The 15,440-nt window shown below is 50.3% G+C and overlaps 1 protein-coding gene across 6 annotated transcripts in view; it reads right to left on the bottom strand.

The window, feature by feature from the left end:
• Nucleotides 1-1,058: 1,058 nt before the first annotated feature.
• The window catches only part of Ccnd3 (cyclin D3), an 88,281-nt gene continuing 73,899 nt past the window's right edge, over nt 1,059-15,440 (bottom strand). For 4 of the 6 annotated variants that reach the window (XM_075980884.1, XM_075980885.1, XM_075980886.1 and 1 more), the window contains 4 exons: nt 5,660-5,875; nt 3,106-3,265; nt 2,571-2,707; nt 1,059-2,144 (listed from right to left, as the gene is read on the bottom strand). In XM_075980884.1, coding sequence (XP_075836999.1) covers nt 1,977-2,144; nt 2,571-2,707; nt 3,106-3,265; nt 5,660-5,830 — 636 coding nt within the window. In that variant the 5' untranslated portion in view covers nt 5,831-5,875 and the 3' untranslated portion in view covers nt 1,059-1,976. Of the gene's footprint in view, nt 2,145-2,570; nt 2,708-3,105; nt 3,266-5,659; nt 5,876-6,189; nt 6,269-6,735; nt 7,147-15,440 lie in introns of those variants that run through there. The other 2 variants (XM_075980882.1, XM_075980883.1) reach the window with 2 other exon arrangements.

Genomic DNA, 15,440 nt, shown 5'->3' with positions numbered 1-15,440 from the left:
TGAGTAACAAGAGCTTTAGGTGGTTGACAAACCAGGGTCAAATGCCTGTTTATATAGATGATGAGCAAAGAACAATCTTCATAGTTTTTAATGGCTTGAGGAAATTTGTATGAAATTTTAGTTGCAGCAAGCATAGATCTGCAAGTTTGAAGCTAGTCAGGACTAACTATACAGCGAAACCCTATCTCAAAAAACAATTGAGGTGGGAGGTACATCCGCGTCCCCCCGTTTTGCACAACTGACTGACTCTAGTCATCCTACTATACCGCTTTTGCTCTCAAAAAAGTGCCCCGGTTAGAGTCCAGTTAATGTATCTGGAAACAGTTTCAATCTATTGATGCATTCACATTTGCTTGCACTTTTAGTCCATCTTGGAAACAATAGGTAGATACAAAGAAAACTACACCTAGCTCGGCAAGCCAAATTGCTCACCATAGCAGTTTGCCTCTCTGCAGTACGGGGAAGTGTTTCCAGACACACCCATACCCCATTCATCAGTTTTTGCTTTTTAAGATTTATTTATTATGTATGCAGTGTTCTTTCATGTATGCTTACACATCAGAAGAGGGCACCAAATCCCACCATATATGGTTGTGAGCCACCATGTGGTTGCTGGGAATTGAACTCAGGACCTCTGGGAGAGCAGCCAGTGTGCTCTGACCTCAGAGTTATCTCTCCAGCCCTCATCAGTTATTTTTTAATATATATGAGCATCGTGCCTGCATGGCATCAGAGTCTCAGGATTAGCCAATGCGCTCAGCTGCTGAGCCACTGTTCCAGTCCCCAGGTGTGTTTTAGAACAGAATTTTACCATGTAGCACAGGCTACCCTAGAACTTACTCTAAAGATTACAGGAATCCCGTTGTGTGGGAGCACAACAAAATTTTCACATAAAACTGTCCAGCCCTATTTTCACATGAGCCCTCTGGGGTATGGTGGCCACTCCTTAGACTGTAATTTAGATAAAGAGGACCACATTGCCTTAGCACTCCTTGCCTGCGATGCCTGACTCATGCCTCCCACCTCTACACATAATCCCAGTGACTGCAAAAGCCAGGTTTATTCCGGAATCTTTATTAAGGCAGCATGATAGAAATGGGCCACCAGCCCAAACCTTGTGGCCTAAGGAAAGACCTGTGTCAATAGGGTTTGCCCTCTCCAGATAGGCCTCATCACCCCCAGAGCATCCATCCCTGCTTAAACCCTCAGATGGAAGATGAGGTACGGAGAGAGCCTCAGGAGAGGAAGGCACGGCCCCATCCCAGGCTGTAGCAGCTCCTGGACCACAAAGCAGTAGCAGAGGGGAGGGAAACAGCAACCGCCAGGGTTACTACCATTTGTGGGGTACAGGCCTCACTGTACCCTCTTACAGTTGTACTCAAAGCAATAAATTAAAATGACCATCAGCACCCCTCAAGACCCCTCAATCACAGAAGCTAAGCAGGAAGCAAAGCAAGAATTTTGTAGGTTCTTGCCCCTCTGACCGAGGCCTAGGCTGTTCCCTCTGAGAGCAGCTGGGAGCATGGATTACTCTGCAGCCATGTCTGGTTCTTCATGCATGTCTGTCAGGATGCCTGAAGGACCCAAACCCAAATGCACTGATCTGGGAGGGACAACACCTTTGGAAGGAATTGGGGTGTTTTGGCAATTAAGATTAGACCCCCAGAGAGGAGAGACTCTAAAGGGAATGCTGGTGCATGAGTTTTACCTGTTTGAATTTCTCTAACCAGCAATGGCCCAGAAGAGCCAAGGTGGTCAGGTGGGGAGGAGGAGGAGCTGACTGACCATGCAGAGCCCTCATGGCCAGCCAGCACCTTAGTGCACACTGTGGGGATAGGCAGGACCTGGCCCCTTGGGCTTTGTGAGAGGAAGAAGGGTCCCCCTCTTCAGATATGGCATGGATTGTTCTAGAGGAAGGGAGGGCATGGCAGTGGCCCCTCCTCTGCTTGGTGGCCACCTGAAGGGGCTGTTCCAAGCTACAGGTGGATGGCAGTGACATCTGTGGGAGTGCTGGTCTGACTGGATCCCTGGCTGCTAGAACCCCGGGGAGCTTTGGGCACTGGGCTGGGCGCTGTCTGGGCAGCTTCCCTGAGGCTCTCCCGGAGCGCAGCTTCGATCTGCTCCTGACAGGCCCGTAGGCAGTCCTAGGAAGAAGAACGGAGGTCAGCAGATGGGATTCTTCCCCACAGCATTGAGAGCAGCCGGTGGAGGGAAAAGCCACCTCCCCCCCCCTGCACACCGGGAAGTCTAGGGAGGTTAGGCCACAGCCCAGCCCAGGAATCAGCTCTTTAGTTCTCAGAAACTGGCAAGAGGATGTGGCAAGGGTGTGAGAGCAGCCCTGCATCTGACACCAAGTCCCCCACCCCAGGCCACAGCATACCACTTGGCAAGAGAGGGGCAGCTACATGCAGTGTCTTTCACCCCACCTGGTCCTCTCCAGAGGCAGGAGATAAAGGCCACAGAAGCAGGCGAGAGTGTACAATTGGAATTTGGGGGTGGGAGTGAATGCCGCCCTCTTCTGGGGATTCAAGGGATAGCACAGCTTTTTGTGAATGGGACCTGAGACTTACCACTTCGGTGCCTGTGATTCCTGCCAGCAACTCTGTGAGCTCATCTGCAGACATAGAGCAGGCACCTAGGCCTAGCACTGCAGCCCCAATGCTGCCCGTGGCGATCATGGATGGAGGATACATTGCAAAGGTGTAATCTTGTAAAAGAGAGGGAACCGTGAGAAGAGCCATTTTATACTTCCTACTCCCTGTTACAACATACCAGACTGCATGAATACAGCATACTGGGAACCCCCAGAAGCGGGTGGGGTGACGCAGGGCCAAGGGGTTTGGTGTGTGTGCATGGTGCTGGCAATTGACTGAGGCATGCATCTACCATTGAACCACTATACCCCACCCTACCTTGCGTGAACAGTTTCATCTACCCAGGCTAGAGAATGCCCACAACCCTGGGGTGGAGGCCTTATGCAAGTCACTATACAGTGCCTCACCTCCAACCCAGGACTGCCAAGATCGTACATAAATAGCTCTGAGTATTGAACCAATCTCCTGGATACTGCTTATCCTTCAAATCCTGGTTATCCAAGCCCCTTACCTGTAGCGCAGAGGGCCAGAAAGGTCTGGGCGTGCTTTTTGACCAAGGCCTGTCGGTCGCTGGGCAGAGAAAGGCGGTGCAGAATCAGAGCCAGGAAGTCGTGTGCGATCACAGCAGCAAGGTCCCACTTGAGCTTCCCCAGGACGAGCACCTCCCATTCCTGGGGACAGGGGAATGAGCATGCAGTCAGTTGTGCTTCTGGCTGCAGGTAGGGGTTGGCACTGAGGGCGGGCAGGAGCTGGGGCATTTACTTCAGCATCTATTCAGCATCACTGGGTACCAGGATGACTGACATCCCTTAGTCCTCAGGAACTTGAGGTCAGCCTGACTTGAAACAGGCTGTAAGTTGCTAGAACTTGAGAGGGCATCATCCCTAGCCTGTCCCTCCCCAGCCCTGCTTCTCAGCCAGGCCTCTTAAAGAGACAGAACCAGCATGAAACACCCCTGAGGTTCCTCAGAGGGAGGTTACCCAACCCCACCCACACCCCTTTTGTGGGACATCAGGGGTGGGTCCTATCTTAAGACAGGAGGGCCAAGCCAAACAGGATGAATCCAGATGATCCCTGAGGAACCAGCCCAAGCCTACATAGCCATTGAGAGGTCTTAGAAGGAGGCTAGGAGCACTAACCCCGGCTCATTTGTCTGGGGTTCCCAGTCCGGGCCTGAGTTGCATTTCCGAGTTGCACACATGAGGATTTCTTCATTGTTTTATCTCAGGAAGGAACTCATGGGTTTGACTCCTCAATGAGGTAGTAATGTCAGCCCCACCCAACCTCTTCCAGGACCCCAGCAACAGCTGTCCCTCTCTTTGTCTCCCAACCTAGGTGTCAGCCCCAGGCTTCTTAAAGGACCCTACAGACAGCGCCTGGGCTAGAGCCAGTAGTAAAGTATAGAGGCTTGCCCTGGTAACCAATAGCATCCAGTCTTTAAGGGAACAAGAGGCAACCAGAGTGTGTATTGGGGGGGGGTGTCCTCACTGAGGGAAGGTGACCGCCCTCCCCTATAGCCAGACAACATGATAATCACAACCCTACTTCCAGAACATCATGGCTGGCAGAATACATTTCAATTTCATCCCTGGCTTTAATGTGTTCTGGTCCTTGCCGTGCAGTAGGAATTTTCCCCTCCTTTCTTGGGCCTCAGCCTCTGCTGTGCAAGGGTTTAGACTGCTGGAGTTCTTGGAGGTCCCTCACAACTCTGACCGCAGGCCACTCAGAGTGCAGGCCTGGAGGAGAAGGACTTGCCTATTCTGAAAAACTCCCCTCACACACTCGTGTAGACCACCCTAATCTCTTCTCAAAGAGGAAGGCTACCTCCCTGCCTCAGTCCCTCAAAAACATCTTGCTCCCTGGCTCTGGAACTACTAGATTCCTCACAAAGAGCTGTGGGGCCTCCCGGATTCCCAACTCAGGCCTCCCATCCGTGAGAGCTGCTTGACAGGAAGAGGAATCCAGTTCCCCGACTCACAGCAGTCAGGGGCCCCAGTACCCTAGCTTCCCAGCCAGCCAATCACATTAGTCTGCCTGCTGCCCTCCTCCCTAGGAGATGGGGCCCAGAGAGTCCTTTCAGGGTCAGGGAAGGCTTGGCCAGCCACAGAATAAGGTGGAGGGAGGTGCCAGTTCACCCACCCTCTCCCCCAGACCCTGTGGGAGATGATGTTCATGCTCTCTTCCAGATCCAAGCAGTTCCTCCACCTCCTCCCTAGACTCCTCCGGGGCAGGGCAGAACCCAACCGATTTTTGCCCCGCCTGGAGGAGCCCAGCCCAAGTTCCCAGCAAGAGGCCCCAAGGAGCCACTTCCCAAACCACTGGAGTGACAGCAGCTCCCCACAGGGTTATGAAAGCCCTCGGTCTGAGTGGGAGGGCCGGGGGGACCAGCATCATATTATCACATCGGAAGCAGCTGCAGCTGAGCTCCCTGTCTGCCTCTGGCCTCTGGCTAAGAGGCAAAGGGAGAAACCAACCCTTCCACGGGCCCTGGGCAGCTGCTCCAGTGTTTCAGAAGCCGGGGAAGGGAGGGTAGGGAAGGGGCTCTGTCTTTGGGAATAGAAGGGAAAGGGCTGAAAACACCTCAGCACTTCCTTCCAGCAATCAGGGCCTGGCTTTAATCAGCTCTGGGAGGCTTTTCCATCACAAAGTCCACACGGGGATAAAGGCAGCCCCCTCCCCCACGTGAAGAACATTCCACTCCGGTGGGGGTGTGCAGACATGCCCTGCTGCTGCCAATAAATAACTCACAGTGGCTGTGTAAACCCGGAGGCAAAGTACTAGTGTATGGACCGGCAACTGGGGGAAAGACGAGTTAGGAGTGGAACCCCACTATGGTCAGAGGAAGGGGGTTCATTTAGTTTCAAGCCTGCAACTGAAGCACAACTACCACACTACATGGCCTTTGTCCCACCCTAGTTCTTTTCCAAAACACTGGCCTGGAGGAAGGGGAGGGTTGGTGAGTGAGGGGGTGGGCTTGGCATTCCTTTTTCTAGTACATAGGGCGACAGTATGTTGAGAGCGGGGACGGGGGGGGGGGGATTGCAAAGGGGGGATTCCACACGCACCCGCAACTGCCAGGGAGCCACAGCTTGGTCCGTGTAGATGCAAAGCTTCTCAATAGTCAGGGGCGTGGTTTCGCGCAGCTTGGAGGCCAGCAACAGGCAGACCGTACCGAGGAGCTGCAATTGCGCCTTTCGGGTGGGGACGCAGGACAGGTAGCGATCCAGGTAGTTCATGGCCAGAGGGAAGACATCCTCCTCACAGCGCTGCTCCTCACACACCTGAGGGACGGCGCACGAGTCATTGCTAGGGTTAGGACCAAGTGAAACACAGCAGCATGCGGGGTGGAGAGAGAGTGGAATGTGGAGCAAAAAATAAACAGGGGCTAAACTCACCGTGACAAGTATCTATAACAGAGGAGGATGCGCCCTACCCAAGGTGACCCCCCACTTCCTCTACAGGGCCTCCTCCCCACCCCGGAGTGGAGGGGGTGTAAAGGAGAGGAGCCCTTGCTCACCAAGAATTCCAGACTCCCCTCCCCCACGTCGAGCGGAAGGGGGACGGAAGGGTCACCTACAGAGAATTGGGGCCTTACCCTCATTACCACCACCCACTGCACACACACTCCCAAGGGGAAGGGAGGGAACTCCTGCTGCGGTCTCCTGCACTTTTCATTTCCCTGTGGACCGGAACCGAGCGCGCGCCACCCCCACCAGCTTCCCCCGCCAGAACCCCGCGACAGACACAGGAACCAGTTCTGGAGAGGAGGCGGTCGAGCCCAGAGTTTTCCAAACGCGCTCCCTGAGAACACCGGGCGAGGAAGGAAGCAAGAGACACCAAAAGTAGCCAGAGGGGAAATAGTGGCCCTTAGCTCGTTTTCCCGACCCGAAGTGAAGTTTAGTTACAGTGCCAAGTGACTGGCAGTCACAGAAGAAGCCGATGGAGATTGGGGAAAGGAAAGGGACACAACGCAGGCAGCTGGCTAGGGTGCCTGTGTGAAAAGGTCAGGCCCCTTAAGTCTGGGCGGCCAAAGCATCTTACAGATTGTGGTCCGGATCATGATGCCCCGACAGGCAACTTCGATTTGCTCAGAGCCGGAGGTGGGGGTGGGGTGAGGAGAGGGGACCGGTCCGGGCCTCACCTCCAGCATCCAGTACGCCAGCATCTTCCGCATGTGCGGCTTGATCTCCTTTTGCACGCACTGGAAGTAGGAGGCTCGCGGCACGTAGCGCTCCTCCAGGCGGAGCAAGCTCTGCAGGACACGCTGGTCCCCCAGCAGCCGCGGGTCGGGCCCGGCCCGGGGCGCGTGCCGGGTGCCCTCGCAACACAGCAGCTCCATCCTGCGACGGTTAAAGGGCGAGAGCAGGAGTGCGGGCTGGCAAGTCCTGGGAGAGGTGACGCGCACGAGGGAGAGCGCGGGGTGCGGGCGGGTCTGGCGCTGGCGCTGGCACTGTACGGAGAAGCCCCAGCCTGCCCGCCACCCGCGCGCACCGCTTCCCTGACAGGCGCCCCGCCCCTCGCGACGATGTAGCAACCGTGGAATGCTTCGACGTCACAACGTTCCAAGGGGGCGGGGCCGCAGACGGAAAGGGCTGGCGGGCGCTATCCCCTCCTTCCCCGCAGTCCCATTGGTCCGCTGGGCGCCAGGCCTGCAGGCTTCCGGGCCCTCGGGGCCCTCCTGACCGAGAGGGTGGAGAGAACTTTCTGGGAGGGTGCCTTCTTACCCATCAATGGGCCCTGTCGTGACTCCGGCTACCCAGGAAAGAATTAGTCGCCAGAAGTTATTCATTCATTCGCGTATGCGCCGTACTTCATTGCTCTAGGGAATGTGGTAATAGCGGCATAGTTGGCTCACTCCTATCTTAAGGTGCTTTCCAGGGATGAACTGAGTTGGGCTTTATTTTGCAGACCATGAAACTGAAGCACAGAAGTGAATTGCAAAGATCTCACTGTCAGTCCTTGGGGAAACCTAGCTCTAGAATCTTTGTCTACTTAAATGAATTCCACAGACCTGCAAGCAGCAGCATCTGGAAGCTGACCAGAAATGTAGCTTCTGGCTGATTCGATGGCTTAGAAAGTAAAGGATCATGTCACCAAGTCTGACAACCTAAATGTGATCCCTGTGACCCACATGGTGGAAGAAAAGATTCAGCTCCCATAAGTTGTCCTCTGACTTCCACACCAGCGCTGTAACATGCCTCCAACACACATACACAAATTCTATTATAAAATTATAGAAATTATTAAATTATAAAAATAAAAAGCAAAAGAAGAAATGCAGTTTCTCAGGTCTGCTGGATAGGCCACAGCATTGTTTAGAGATTTGTGGAACACTTCAGTTTGAACAGTGTTGGTCAAAATCAGCATATTAAAAGCCATTTGTGGCAAATGCCTTCATTCCCAGCACTCAGGAGGCAGAAGCAGGCAGATCTCTGTGAGTTAGAGGCCAGCCTGGTCTTCAGAGAGAGTTCCAGGACAGCCAGGGCTACACAGAGAAACCCTGTCTCAAGAAACAAACAAACAAAGCCATTTGGAGCTGGAGGTGGTAGCGCAAGCTTGTGATTCTGGAACGAGCGAAGTCATCAGGATCCCCTACAAAGACACTTCAGACCAGTCTGGGCTTGATGAGACCCCCCCCCCCCCCGCAAAAAAACACCTCTCTCTCTCTACCACATACACATGCGTGCACATACACAGAGAAGAATCAAAGAGATAGAGAAGCTGAGGATATACCCAGTTTCTTAGTATGCTCGAAGCTAAGGGTTCACCGACACTGTAGAACCAGGAATGTTGTCCTATACCTGTAATTCCAGCACCTGGGACGTGGAAACAGGAGGATCAAAAATTCAAGGTCACTGGTCAGTGGTGGTGCAAGCCTTTAATCCCAGCACTTGGGAGACAGAAACAGGCAGATCTCTGAGTTTGAGACCAGCTTGATCTATTAGTTCCAGGACAGCTAAGTCACACAGAGAAACACTGTATTGAAAAACTTAAAAAAAAAATTCAAGGTCATTTTTAGCTACTTAATGAGTTCACGACCAGCCTGGGTTATAGAAGATCTCAAAAGCAAAAAACAACCAAACTAAATAATAATAATAATAAAGTGGTTTCTTGTGTTTATAATAACAGGACTTCAGAGGCTGAGAGAACTATGGTAAATTTCCAGACCAGCCTGAACTAGAATGAGACCCTGTCTCTGAACAAAACAAACAAACAAAAAACCATCATATTGCAGAATTGAACATGTTGATACATGCCTGTGATCAAACATGTGGGAGGAGGCAGGGGGCCTATGGAGTATTCCAGGCCGGCCAGATGAAAAAAGAAAAAGGATAGTAGTAGAAGGCTGGGGTGAGGTGTGGTGGTGCACACCTTTAATCCCAGCACTGTGGAGAGAGGCAGGTGGATCTCTGTGAGCTCAAAACCAGCTTGGTTTAAGTAGAGAGTTGTAGGCCAAACAGAGCTATAAAGTGAGATTTTCTCAAAAACAAAAATAGAAGGAAAGAAGGAAGGCAGGAAAAGAAGGGAGAAAGAGAAAAGGAAGGAAAGAAAGAAGACAGAAACCAAACCATGCATGCATTGCTCCATCCCTCAGCCTAAGTGAGCTCTAGCACAGGGATAGACAAAGGATAATCAGAGCCCATCTGCCTGCTGGAGGGGTCAGAATCCACCACTGCATCCCCAGGTGGGATGAATAAGGCAGGATGGGATTAGTTCACAAAAGGTCACCTCTCCAATGGTTTCTTACCTTTTAGCCCCACACTGACCTTGAACTCCCCACTCCACTTCTCAGATTACCAAATGCTGGGATTAAAAGTGTGCATCGTGATGCTTAAACTGCAAACTATACACTAAAAAAAAAAAAAACTGGGAAGGGGCACTTTGAGACAGGGTCTTATGTAACCCAGGCTGGCTTTGAATTTACTCTATGACCGAGGCCGGGTTTGATCTTTCTGCCATTAACTGTCTAATGGCATTCACCACCCACACAAACATTCTGCTAGGTTTTTGAGACAGGGTCTCACTATGTAGCTCTGGCCCATGACAAGCAGGAGAGCCTCCAGCAACAATCCTACTGCCTCCTCCTCTCAGATTCTGTTCTTAAGTCCTGTACGGCTGCATCGCCTCTCTATGAGGACCAGCAGCAGTAACAGGTCTTCATGTACATATACTATGTCCCAGGACTAAACATACCTGAGATGTAATAAATCATTTCATCTACACCACAACCTTAGAGGAAGTATATTATCTTACCCCCTCCCTGGGTTGGGGGAAAGGACAGGTTTTCTCTGTGTTGCCTTGGATGTCCTAGAACTCACACTGTAGACAAAGGTTGGCCTCGAACTCAGAGATCCACCCGCCTCTGCCTCCTGAGTGCTGGGGTTAAAGATGTACACTACCACTGCTCAGCTATTTTGTCCCTAACAGGAACTCGGGTGCTAATACTTGGAATTAGCCACTAAGTAACCATTAAGAGGTCACACAGCTAGCAAGTGGTAGGGGTAGGCCACAGTCTGGCTCCAGAGTTCATGCCCTTGCAGGGGGTGGGGGCCAGGAGGGGAGAGATGCTGGGGATCAAAGCCAGGACTTGGTACTTGCTAGGCCGGTACTCTCTGCCATTGAGATACATCTCTAACCCCACAGTTTCTTTTTACTTTAAAGCTTGAGGACCATTGTATTAGAATTTGAAAACAGAAACAAAGAAGGTAGCTAGCTGCCAGGAAGAGGGTGATTGGGCTGAAGAAAAAAGCAAGCCACACCTGCTGCGTCAGAATCAGCACTGGCGAAGCATCCATAGACATGGGGTGGGGGCGTCTTCAGAAAAAAACAGGGAGAATCCCAGAGCGCCAGGGCAAACATGCTTAAGAATTTGGAAGAGAGAATGGGGGAAAAGACAATGAAACACTGATTTAGAAAAGTAGGGGGGCTTAGCAGCGAAGGTTGGAGAGCGCCTGCCTGCCCGGCTCTTGACCACTTCATTCCCTTGCCTCTTGTGTTGTCCCATGGGTGTTTATTGATTTATTCCTTGTTGGTCCCTTAACTGAGAAAGGGCATCAGAGACAGTTGAGTCCTAGAAGCTTCTTTGTGTTCTTGGAGAGCTGTTCAAGAGCCCCTCGGTCTGGGGTTTTCAGGGCCAAAGACCTGGCCGGCTACATGAAGGGCGGCCGCTGAAGGAGCAGCAGATAGCTCCTCAGAGAACTCCTGTTTCATCATTGCTGCCCCTCAAAGAATAGAACTAAGAAGACCAAGCAACAAAGCAAGGCTTGGAGATGTAGTTCAGTGGGTAGAGTGTTAGACTGATAAGCATGAAGCCCTAGGTTCAATTCCCAGCACCACATAAAATAAAGAAAAAACGGGGCAAAACCAGGTGTGGTGACATGCACTGGTAATCTCAGCAATCACAGGTGGAAGCAGGAAGATCGGAAGTTTAGGTCTACCCTGGGATACAGGAGACTGTCTAGAAAGGGAAAAGATAAGAGGCAGAGCCACGATCAGGGGGGCACGTCAAAGCGCTTCGGGCCAGGTACAGCCAATCATAGAGTTACTCTATGAAATGGCACAGAAGAGGAGAGCTGGAATGAAATGTCCCACACCAGAGGGAAGGCCCCAAGGAAGAAGAGCACCATTCCTCCCTCCTCCTCCCACTCCCTCACGTCTTTATCACTGGAATGTCTCCAACTGAGACCCAAGAAGGGGGGGATCAGGCTAGGCCTATCACCTCACAGTTACCTTCAGACCCACTAAAATGACAGGGAGGGAGACAAATCAGGTATAGGCAAAGATGAGGGGACATGACCCCAAAACAGGAAGAAGCTGCTCTCAGTTCAAAATCTGGGTCCACACCCATGACTCTGAGGAAAGACCAGTCCTCCCTTGACTGCTTCTCTTTTCCTCCAGTTGGGTAACAGCAAAGGTCCCTGCTCTCCAGGGGTGTTCTGAAGACCAAAGGGCCCAAAGTGTCTTGCACACATCTGGGGCAGAGTGAGCATGCAAAGGCAGTAGTTTCTAAACTAACTGTGGTGGCCACACCTATAATCCTAGTACTGGCCAGTCTGAGACAGAATTGCTGCAGGTTCAAGGCCAGTTTGGGCTACCCAGTAGTGAAACTTGTCCTCCTAACTAACAACTCCCCCCCTCCCCTCGCCTCTCTCAAAAGTACCCTTCTCTGAGCTGGGTGTAGCTCAGTGGTAAAACACTTGCCCAGAATTCATGAGGTCCCTAGGTTCAATCCACAGATCCACAGGAAGAAAAAAAGTTCATTGTGATTATGGGTACTTAAAAGGCAGGCTTGTTCTTGTGTAAAGGTATTTACAACCATCAATACAATAATAGTGGCGAGACCTAAACCCAGAGCTTCTTGGATGCCAAGAACATGTGTCCCATATGGCCCATTTTTATAACTGTTTCACAAACATTTATTACAATTGAGAAGTTAAAAGGCTGGGAGGATGGCGGCTCAGTGGTTAAAAGCACTGGCTGTTATTGGAGAGGCCCAAGTAAGATTCCTAGCACCCATAGGTCATCTGAACTTTAGTTCTAGGAGATCTCATGGCATGCACAGGCAGCAGGCATGCGTGTGGTGCACAAAGATACACACAGGCAAAGTACCCCCATGCATAAAATAAAAATAGTTATTGAGCCTTTAAAAACAAAGGGCCAACTTTAATCCCAGCACTCAGGAGGCAGAGGCAGGTGGACTGCTGTGGGTTTGAGGCCAGCCTGGTCTAAAAAGCGAATTCCAGGACAGCCAAGGCTATGCAGAGAAACCCTGCCTCAGAAAACAAAGAGAAGAGCTCTTACTATTCTTGAGGAACGGAGTTTGGTTCATGGGGAGCCCTGGGCACATGAACACACACATATGCACACAATTAAAAATAAAATCTAATTTTGTTTGAAGCTCAGGATCATCTTCAGCTGTTCAGTGAGTCTGGAGCCAGACTGGGCTACATGAGTCCCTATCGCAAAGGAAAAAAAAAGTAAAACAAACAAAAAACATGGAACCCTTGGACTGCTAGAGAAACACACGGTCTCAAAAAACAATAAAGTAAACTATTATGTTCTGGACAGGCATGGTAGCACATGGCTTTAGTCTCTTCACTCCAGAAGCAGAGGAGAGTGGATCTCTGTGAGTTCAAGCCCAGCCTGATCTACATAATGGGTTCCAGGCCAGCCTGTGCTAGGTAGTGAGTATCTGCCTCAAAAATAAGTAAATAGAAGCCGGGCGATGGTGGCGCACGCCTTTAATCCCAGCACTCGGGAGGCAGAGGCAGGCGGATCTCTGTGAGTTCGAGACCAGCCTGGTCTACAGAGCTAGTTCCAGGACAGGCTCCAAAGCCACAGAGAAACCCTGTCTCGAAAAACCAAAAAAAAAAAAAAAAAAAAAAAAAAAAAAAAAAAAAAAAATAAGTAAATAGATAAACTACAACCATGTTGTTCTTATGACATACATACATACATAATGTACTGCGTGGGCGGTGGTGGCGCATGCCTTTAATCCCAGCACTTGGGAGGCAGAGGCAGGCGGATCTCTGTGAGTTCGAGACCAGCCTGGTCCACAAGAGCTAGTTCCAGGACAGGCTCCAAAACCACAGAGAAACCCCGTCTCGAAAAACCAAAAAAAAAGAAACTGTGAGTGAAATAATGTACTGCGTAACATAATATTAAAAGAACAAGGTAAAAACCACACACGAATGTTTCTTCCCACTTCACAATGAAATGCCTTACAAGTGGCCAAGACACTATCATCCAGCTTCGGGCAGGTTTCCCTATTGCTCAAGAAACTCTGGAGCTGGTGAGATGGCTACGTGAGTGATGAGACTTGATATAAAACCTGACAATTTGAGTATTTGAGTTCAATATCCAGGATCCACAAGTGTTGCACACACACACACACACACACACACAGAGAGAGAGAGAGAGAGAGAGAGAGAGAGAGAGAGAGAGAGAGAGAGAGAGAACAGATAAAATGTAATTTTAAGAAGAAAGCTGGGCAGAGGTGGCTCATGCCTTTCATTCCAGCATTCAGGAGGCAGAAGCAAGAGGATCTCTGTGAGTTCAAGGTGAACCTATTCTATACAATAAGTTCATGTCAGCCAGAGCTACATAGTAAGACCCTGTCTTAAGAAAAACAAAAGGAAGGGGGGGAGACACGGAGGGAGGGAGGGAGGAAAGAAGACTATAACCTAATTAATTAATTAATTAATTCACTCTAGCCTGGGATCAGAGGTTAAGAGCACTTGCTGGGAAATCAAGACGACCTGATTAGCCCCACATCAATGCTGGGCACAGTTGCAGGTGCCTATAACCCCAGCATGGGAAAGATGGGGCAGAGCTCCCTGGCTAGCTAGCCTATTCTAAACAGCAAGCTTTAGTTTCAGTGAAAGATTGTCTCAAATAAATAAAAACTGATATTGCTGTTGTTTTGTTAATGTCTCTAAGGCAAGGTCTACCTGGCTTAGACTCACTGTGAACACATTTGGTCTCAAGCCTGTGGCCATCCTGCCTCTGCCTTCCCAGTGCTGGGATTGCAGGTATCCACAACCACAGGCCAGCAGGAAAGCTGAGCATCCATACCCATAGACAGACTTCAGCTAGTGTCTCCTGTAGTCCAGGCTAGCCTCATACTTGCTTTGTAGATGAAGATGCCCTAGAACTCCTGACCCTCCTGCCTTTACCTCCCTAGTGCAGGAACGCTAGATCACTGCAGCATGAAGCACCATGCACAGTTTATGGATTGCTAGTGACAGAACCAGGGGCTTCCCACTCGCTGGGTAAGCAGGCAAGCATTCTAGCAACCACACTCCATTTATAAACTCCCTACCCTTCTGTTTTGTTTTCACGTTTTTTCAGACAGGATTTTGTGGTGTGCCCTGACTTACCAGATACTCGCCGTGTTGCCTAGACTGGCAATGTTCTTGCCTCAGCTTCCCAACCAAAGGGACCACAGATGAATGCTACCACAAACCTATGCTCTTACCCACTGTGTGTGATGCCAGAGCAGCCTTTGCCATTTTACAATGAAGAATGGGGCCTAGTGAATTATCAGAATAAATCTCCCTCTGGGTAACATTGCTGAGCTACTGATTAACCAGGCCTGAGGCTACCTCTGGACTTTCTGTGATGCAGGGAGTGATGCCTCTTCCTTATTGTTTAAATCACTTTCACTCTTCAAGTAAAAGTTTGATTCACCGGGCTAGCCTTCACCTGCACATTGGGCTAGCCTTCAGCAGCAAACAGGCAGAGTCTTGCAAACATTCAAGAAAGGTGTCATCACCAACTCAGAGAATATCAAGAGGGGTGACTTCTCAACTAATTTATTTTATTTTATTAACTTTTATTTATTTTGGGCTGTACATGGTAGTGCACACCTTTAATCTCAGCACTCAGGAGGCAGAGGCAGGTGGCTTTCTGTGAGTTTGTGAACAGCCTGGTCTATATAGTAAGTTCCAGGTCAAACCAAGGCTGCATAGTGAGACCCTGTCTCAAAAAAAGGGGGGATGAGTGGAAAACGGGACAGGGCTTAGCAGTTAAGAGCACCTACCATTCAGCCACCTATAACCTCAGCTCCAGAAGGGTTCAATACCCCTTCAAGGGCATCTACACTCACTTGCACATACCATCACACACACACACACACACACACACACAATCAAAATAATAAAAGTAAATCTTAAAAATAATTAAATGATGCTGTTTTAAGCCAGGCACTTAGTTCAGTTGCTACAGTACTTGCCTGGCATGAAGGCCCCCGAGGAAGATTCCCAGCACTATGTGAAACCAGTGTGACCATATGTTCACATAATCCTAGCACGCTGGACGTAGATGTGGGGAGATCAGAAATTCAAG

The sequence above is a fragment of the Microtus pennsylvanicus genome, chromosome 7 (genome assembly GCF_037038515.1).
Source record: "Microtus pennsylvanicus isolate mMicPen1 chromosome 7, mMicPen1.hap1, whole genome shotgun sequence".
NCBI classification, from domain to species: domain Eukaryota; kingdom Metazoa; phylum Chordata; class Mammalia; order Rodentia; family Cricetidae; genus Microtus; species Microtus pennsylvanicus.
Note: the sequence above shows the minus strand (reverse complement) of the source record. Positions and strands in the feature narration are given on the sequence as shown.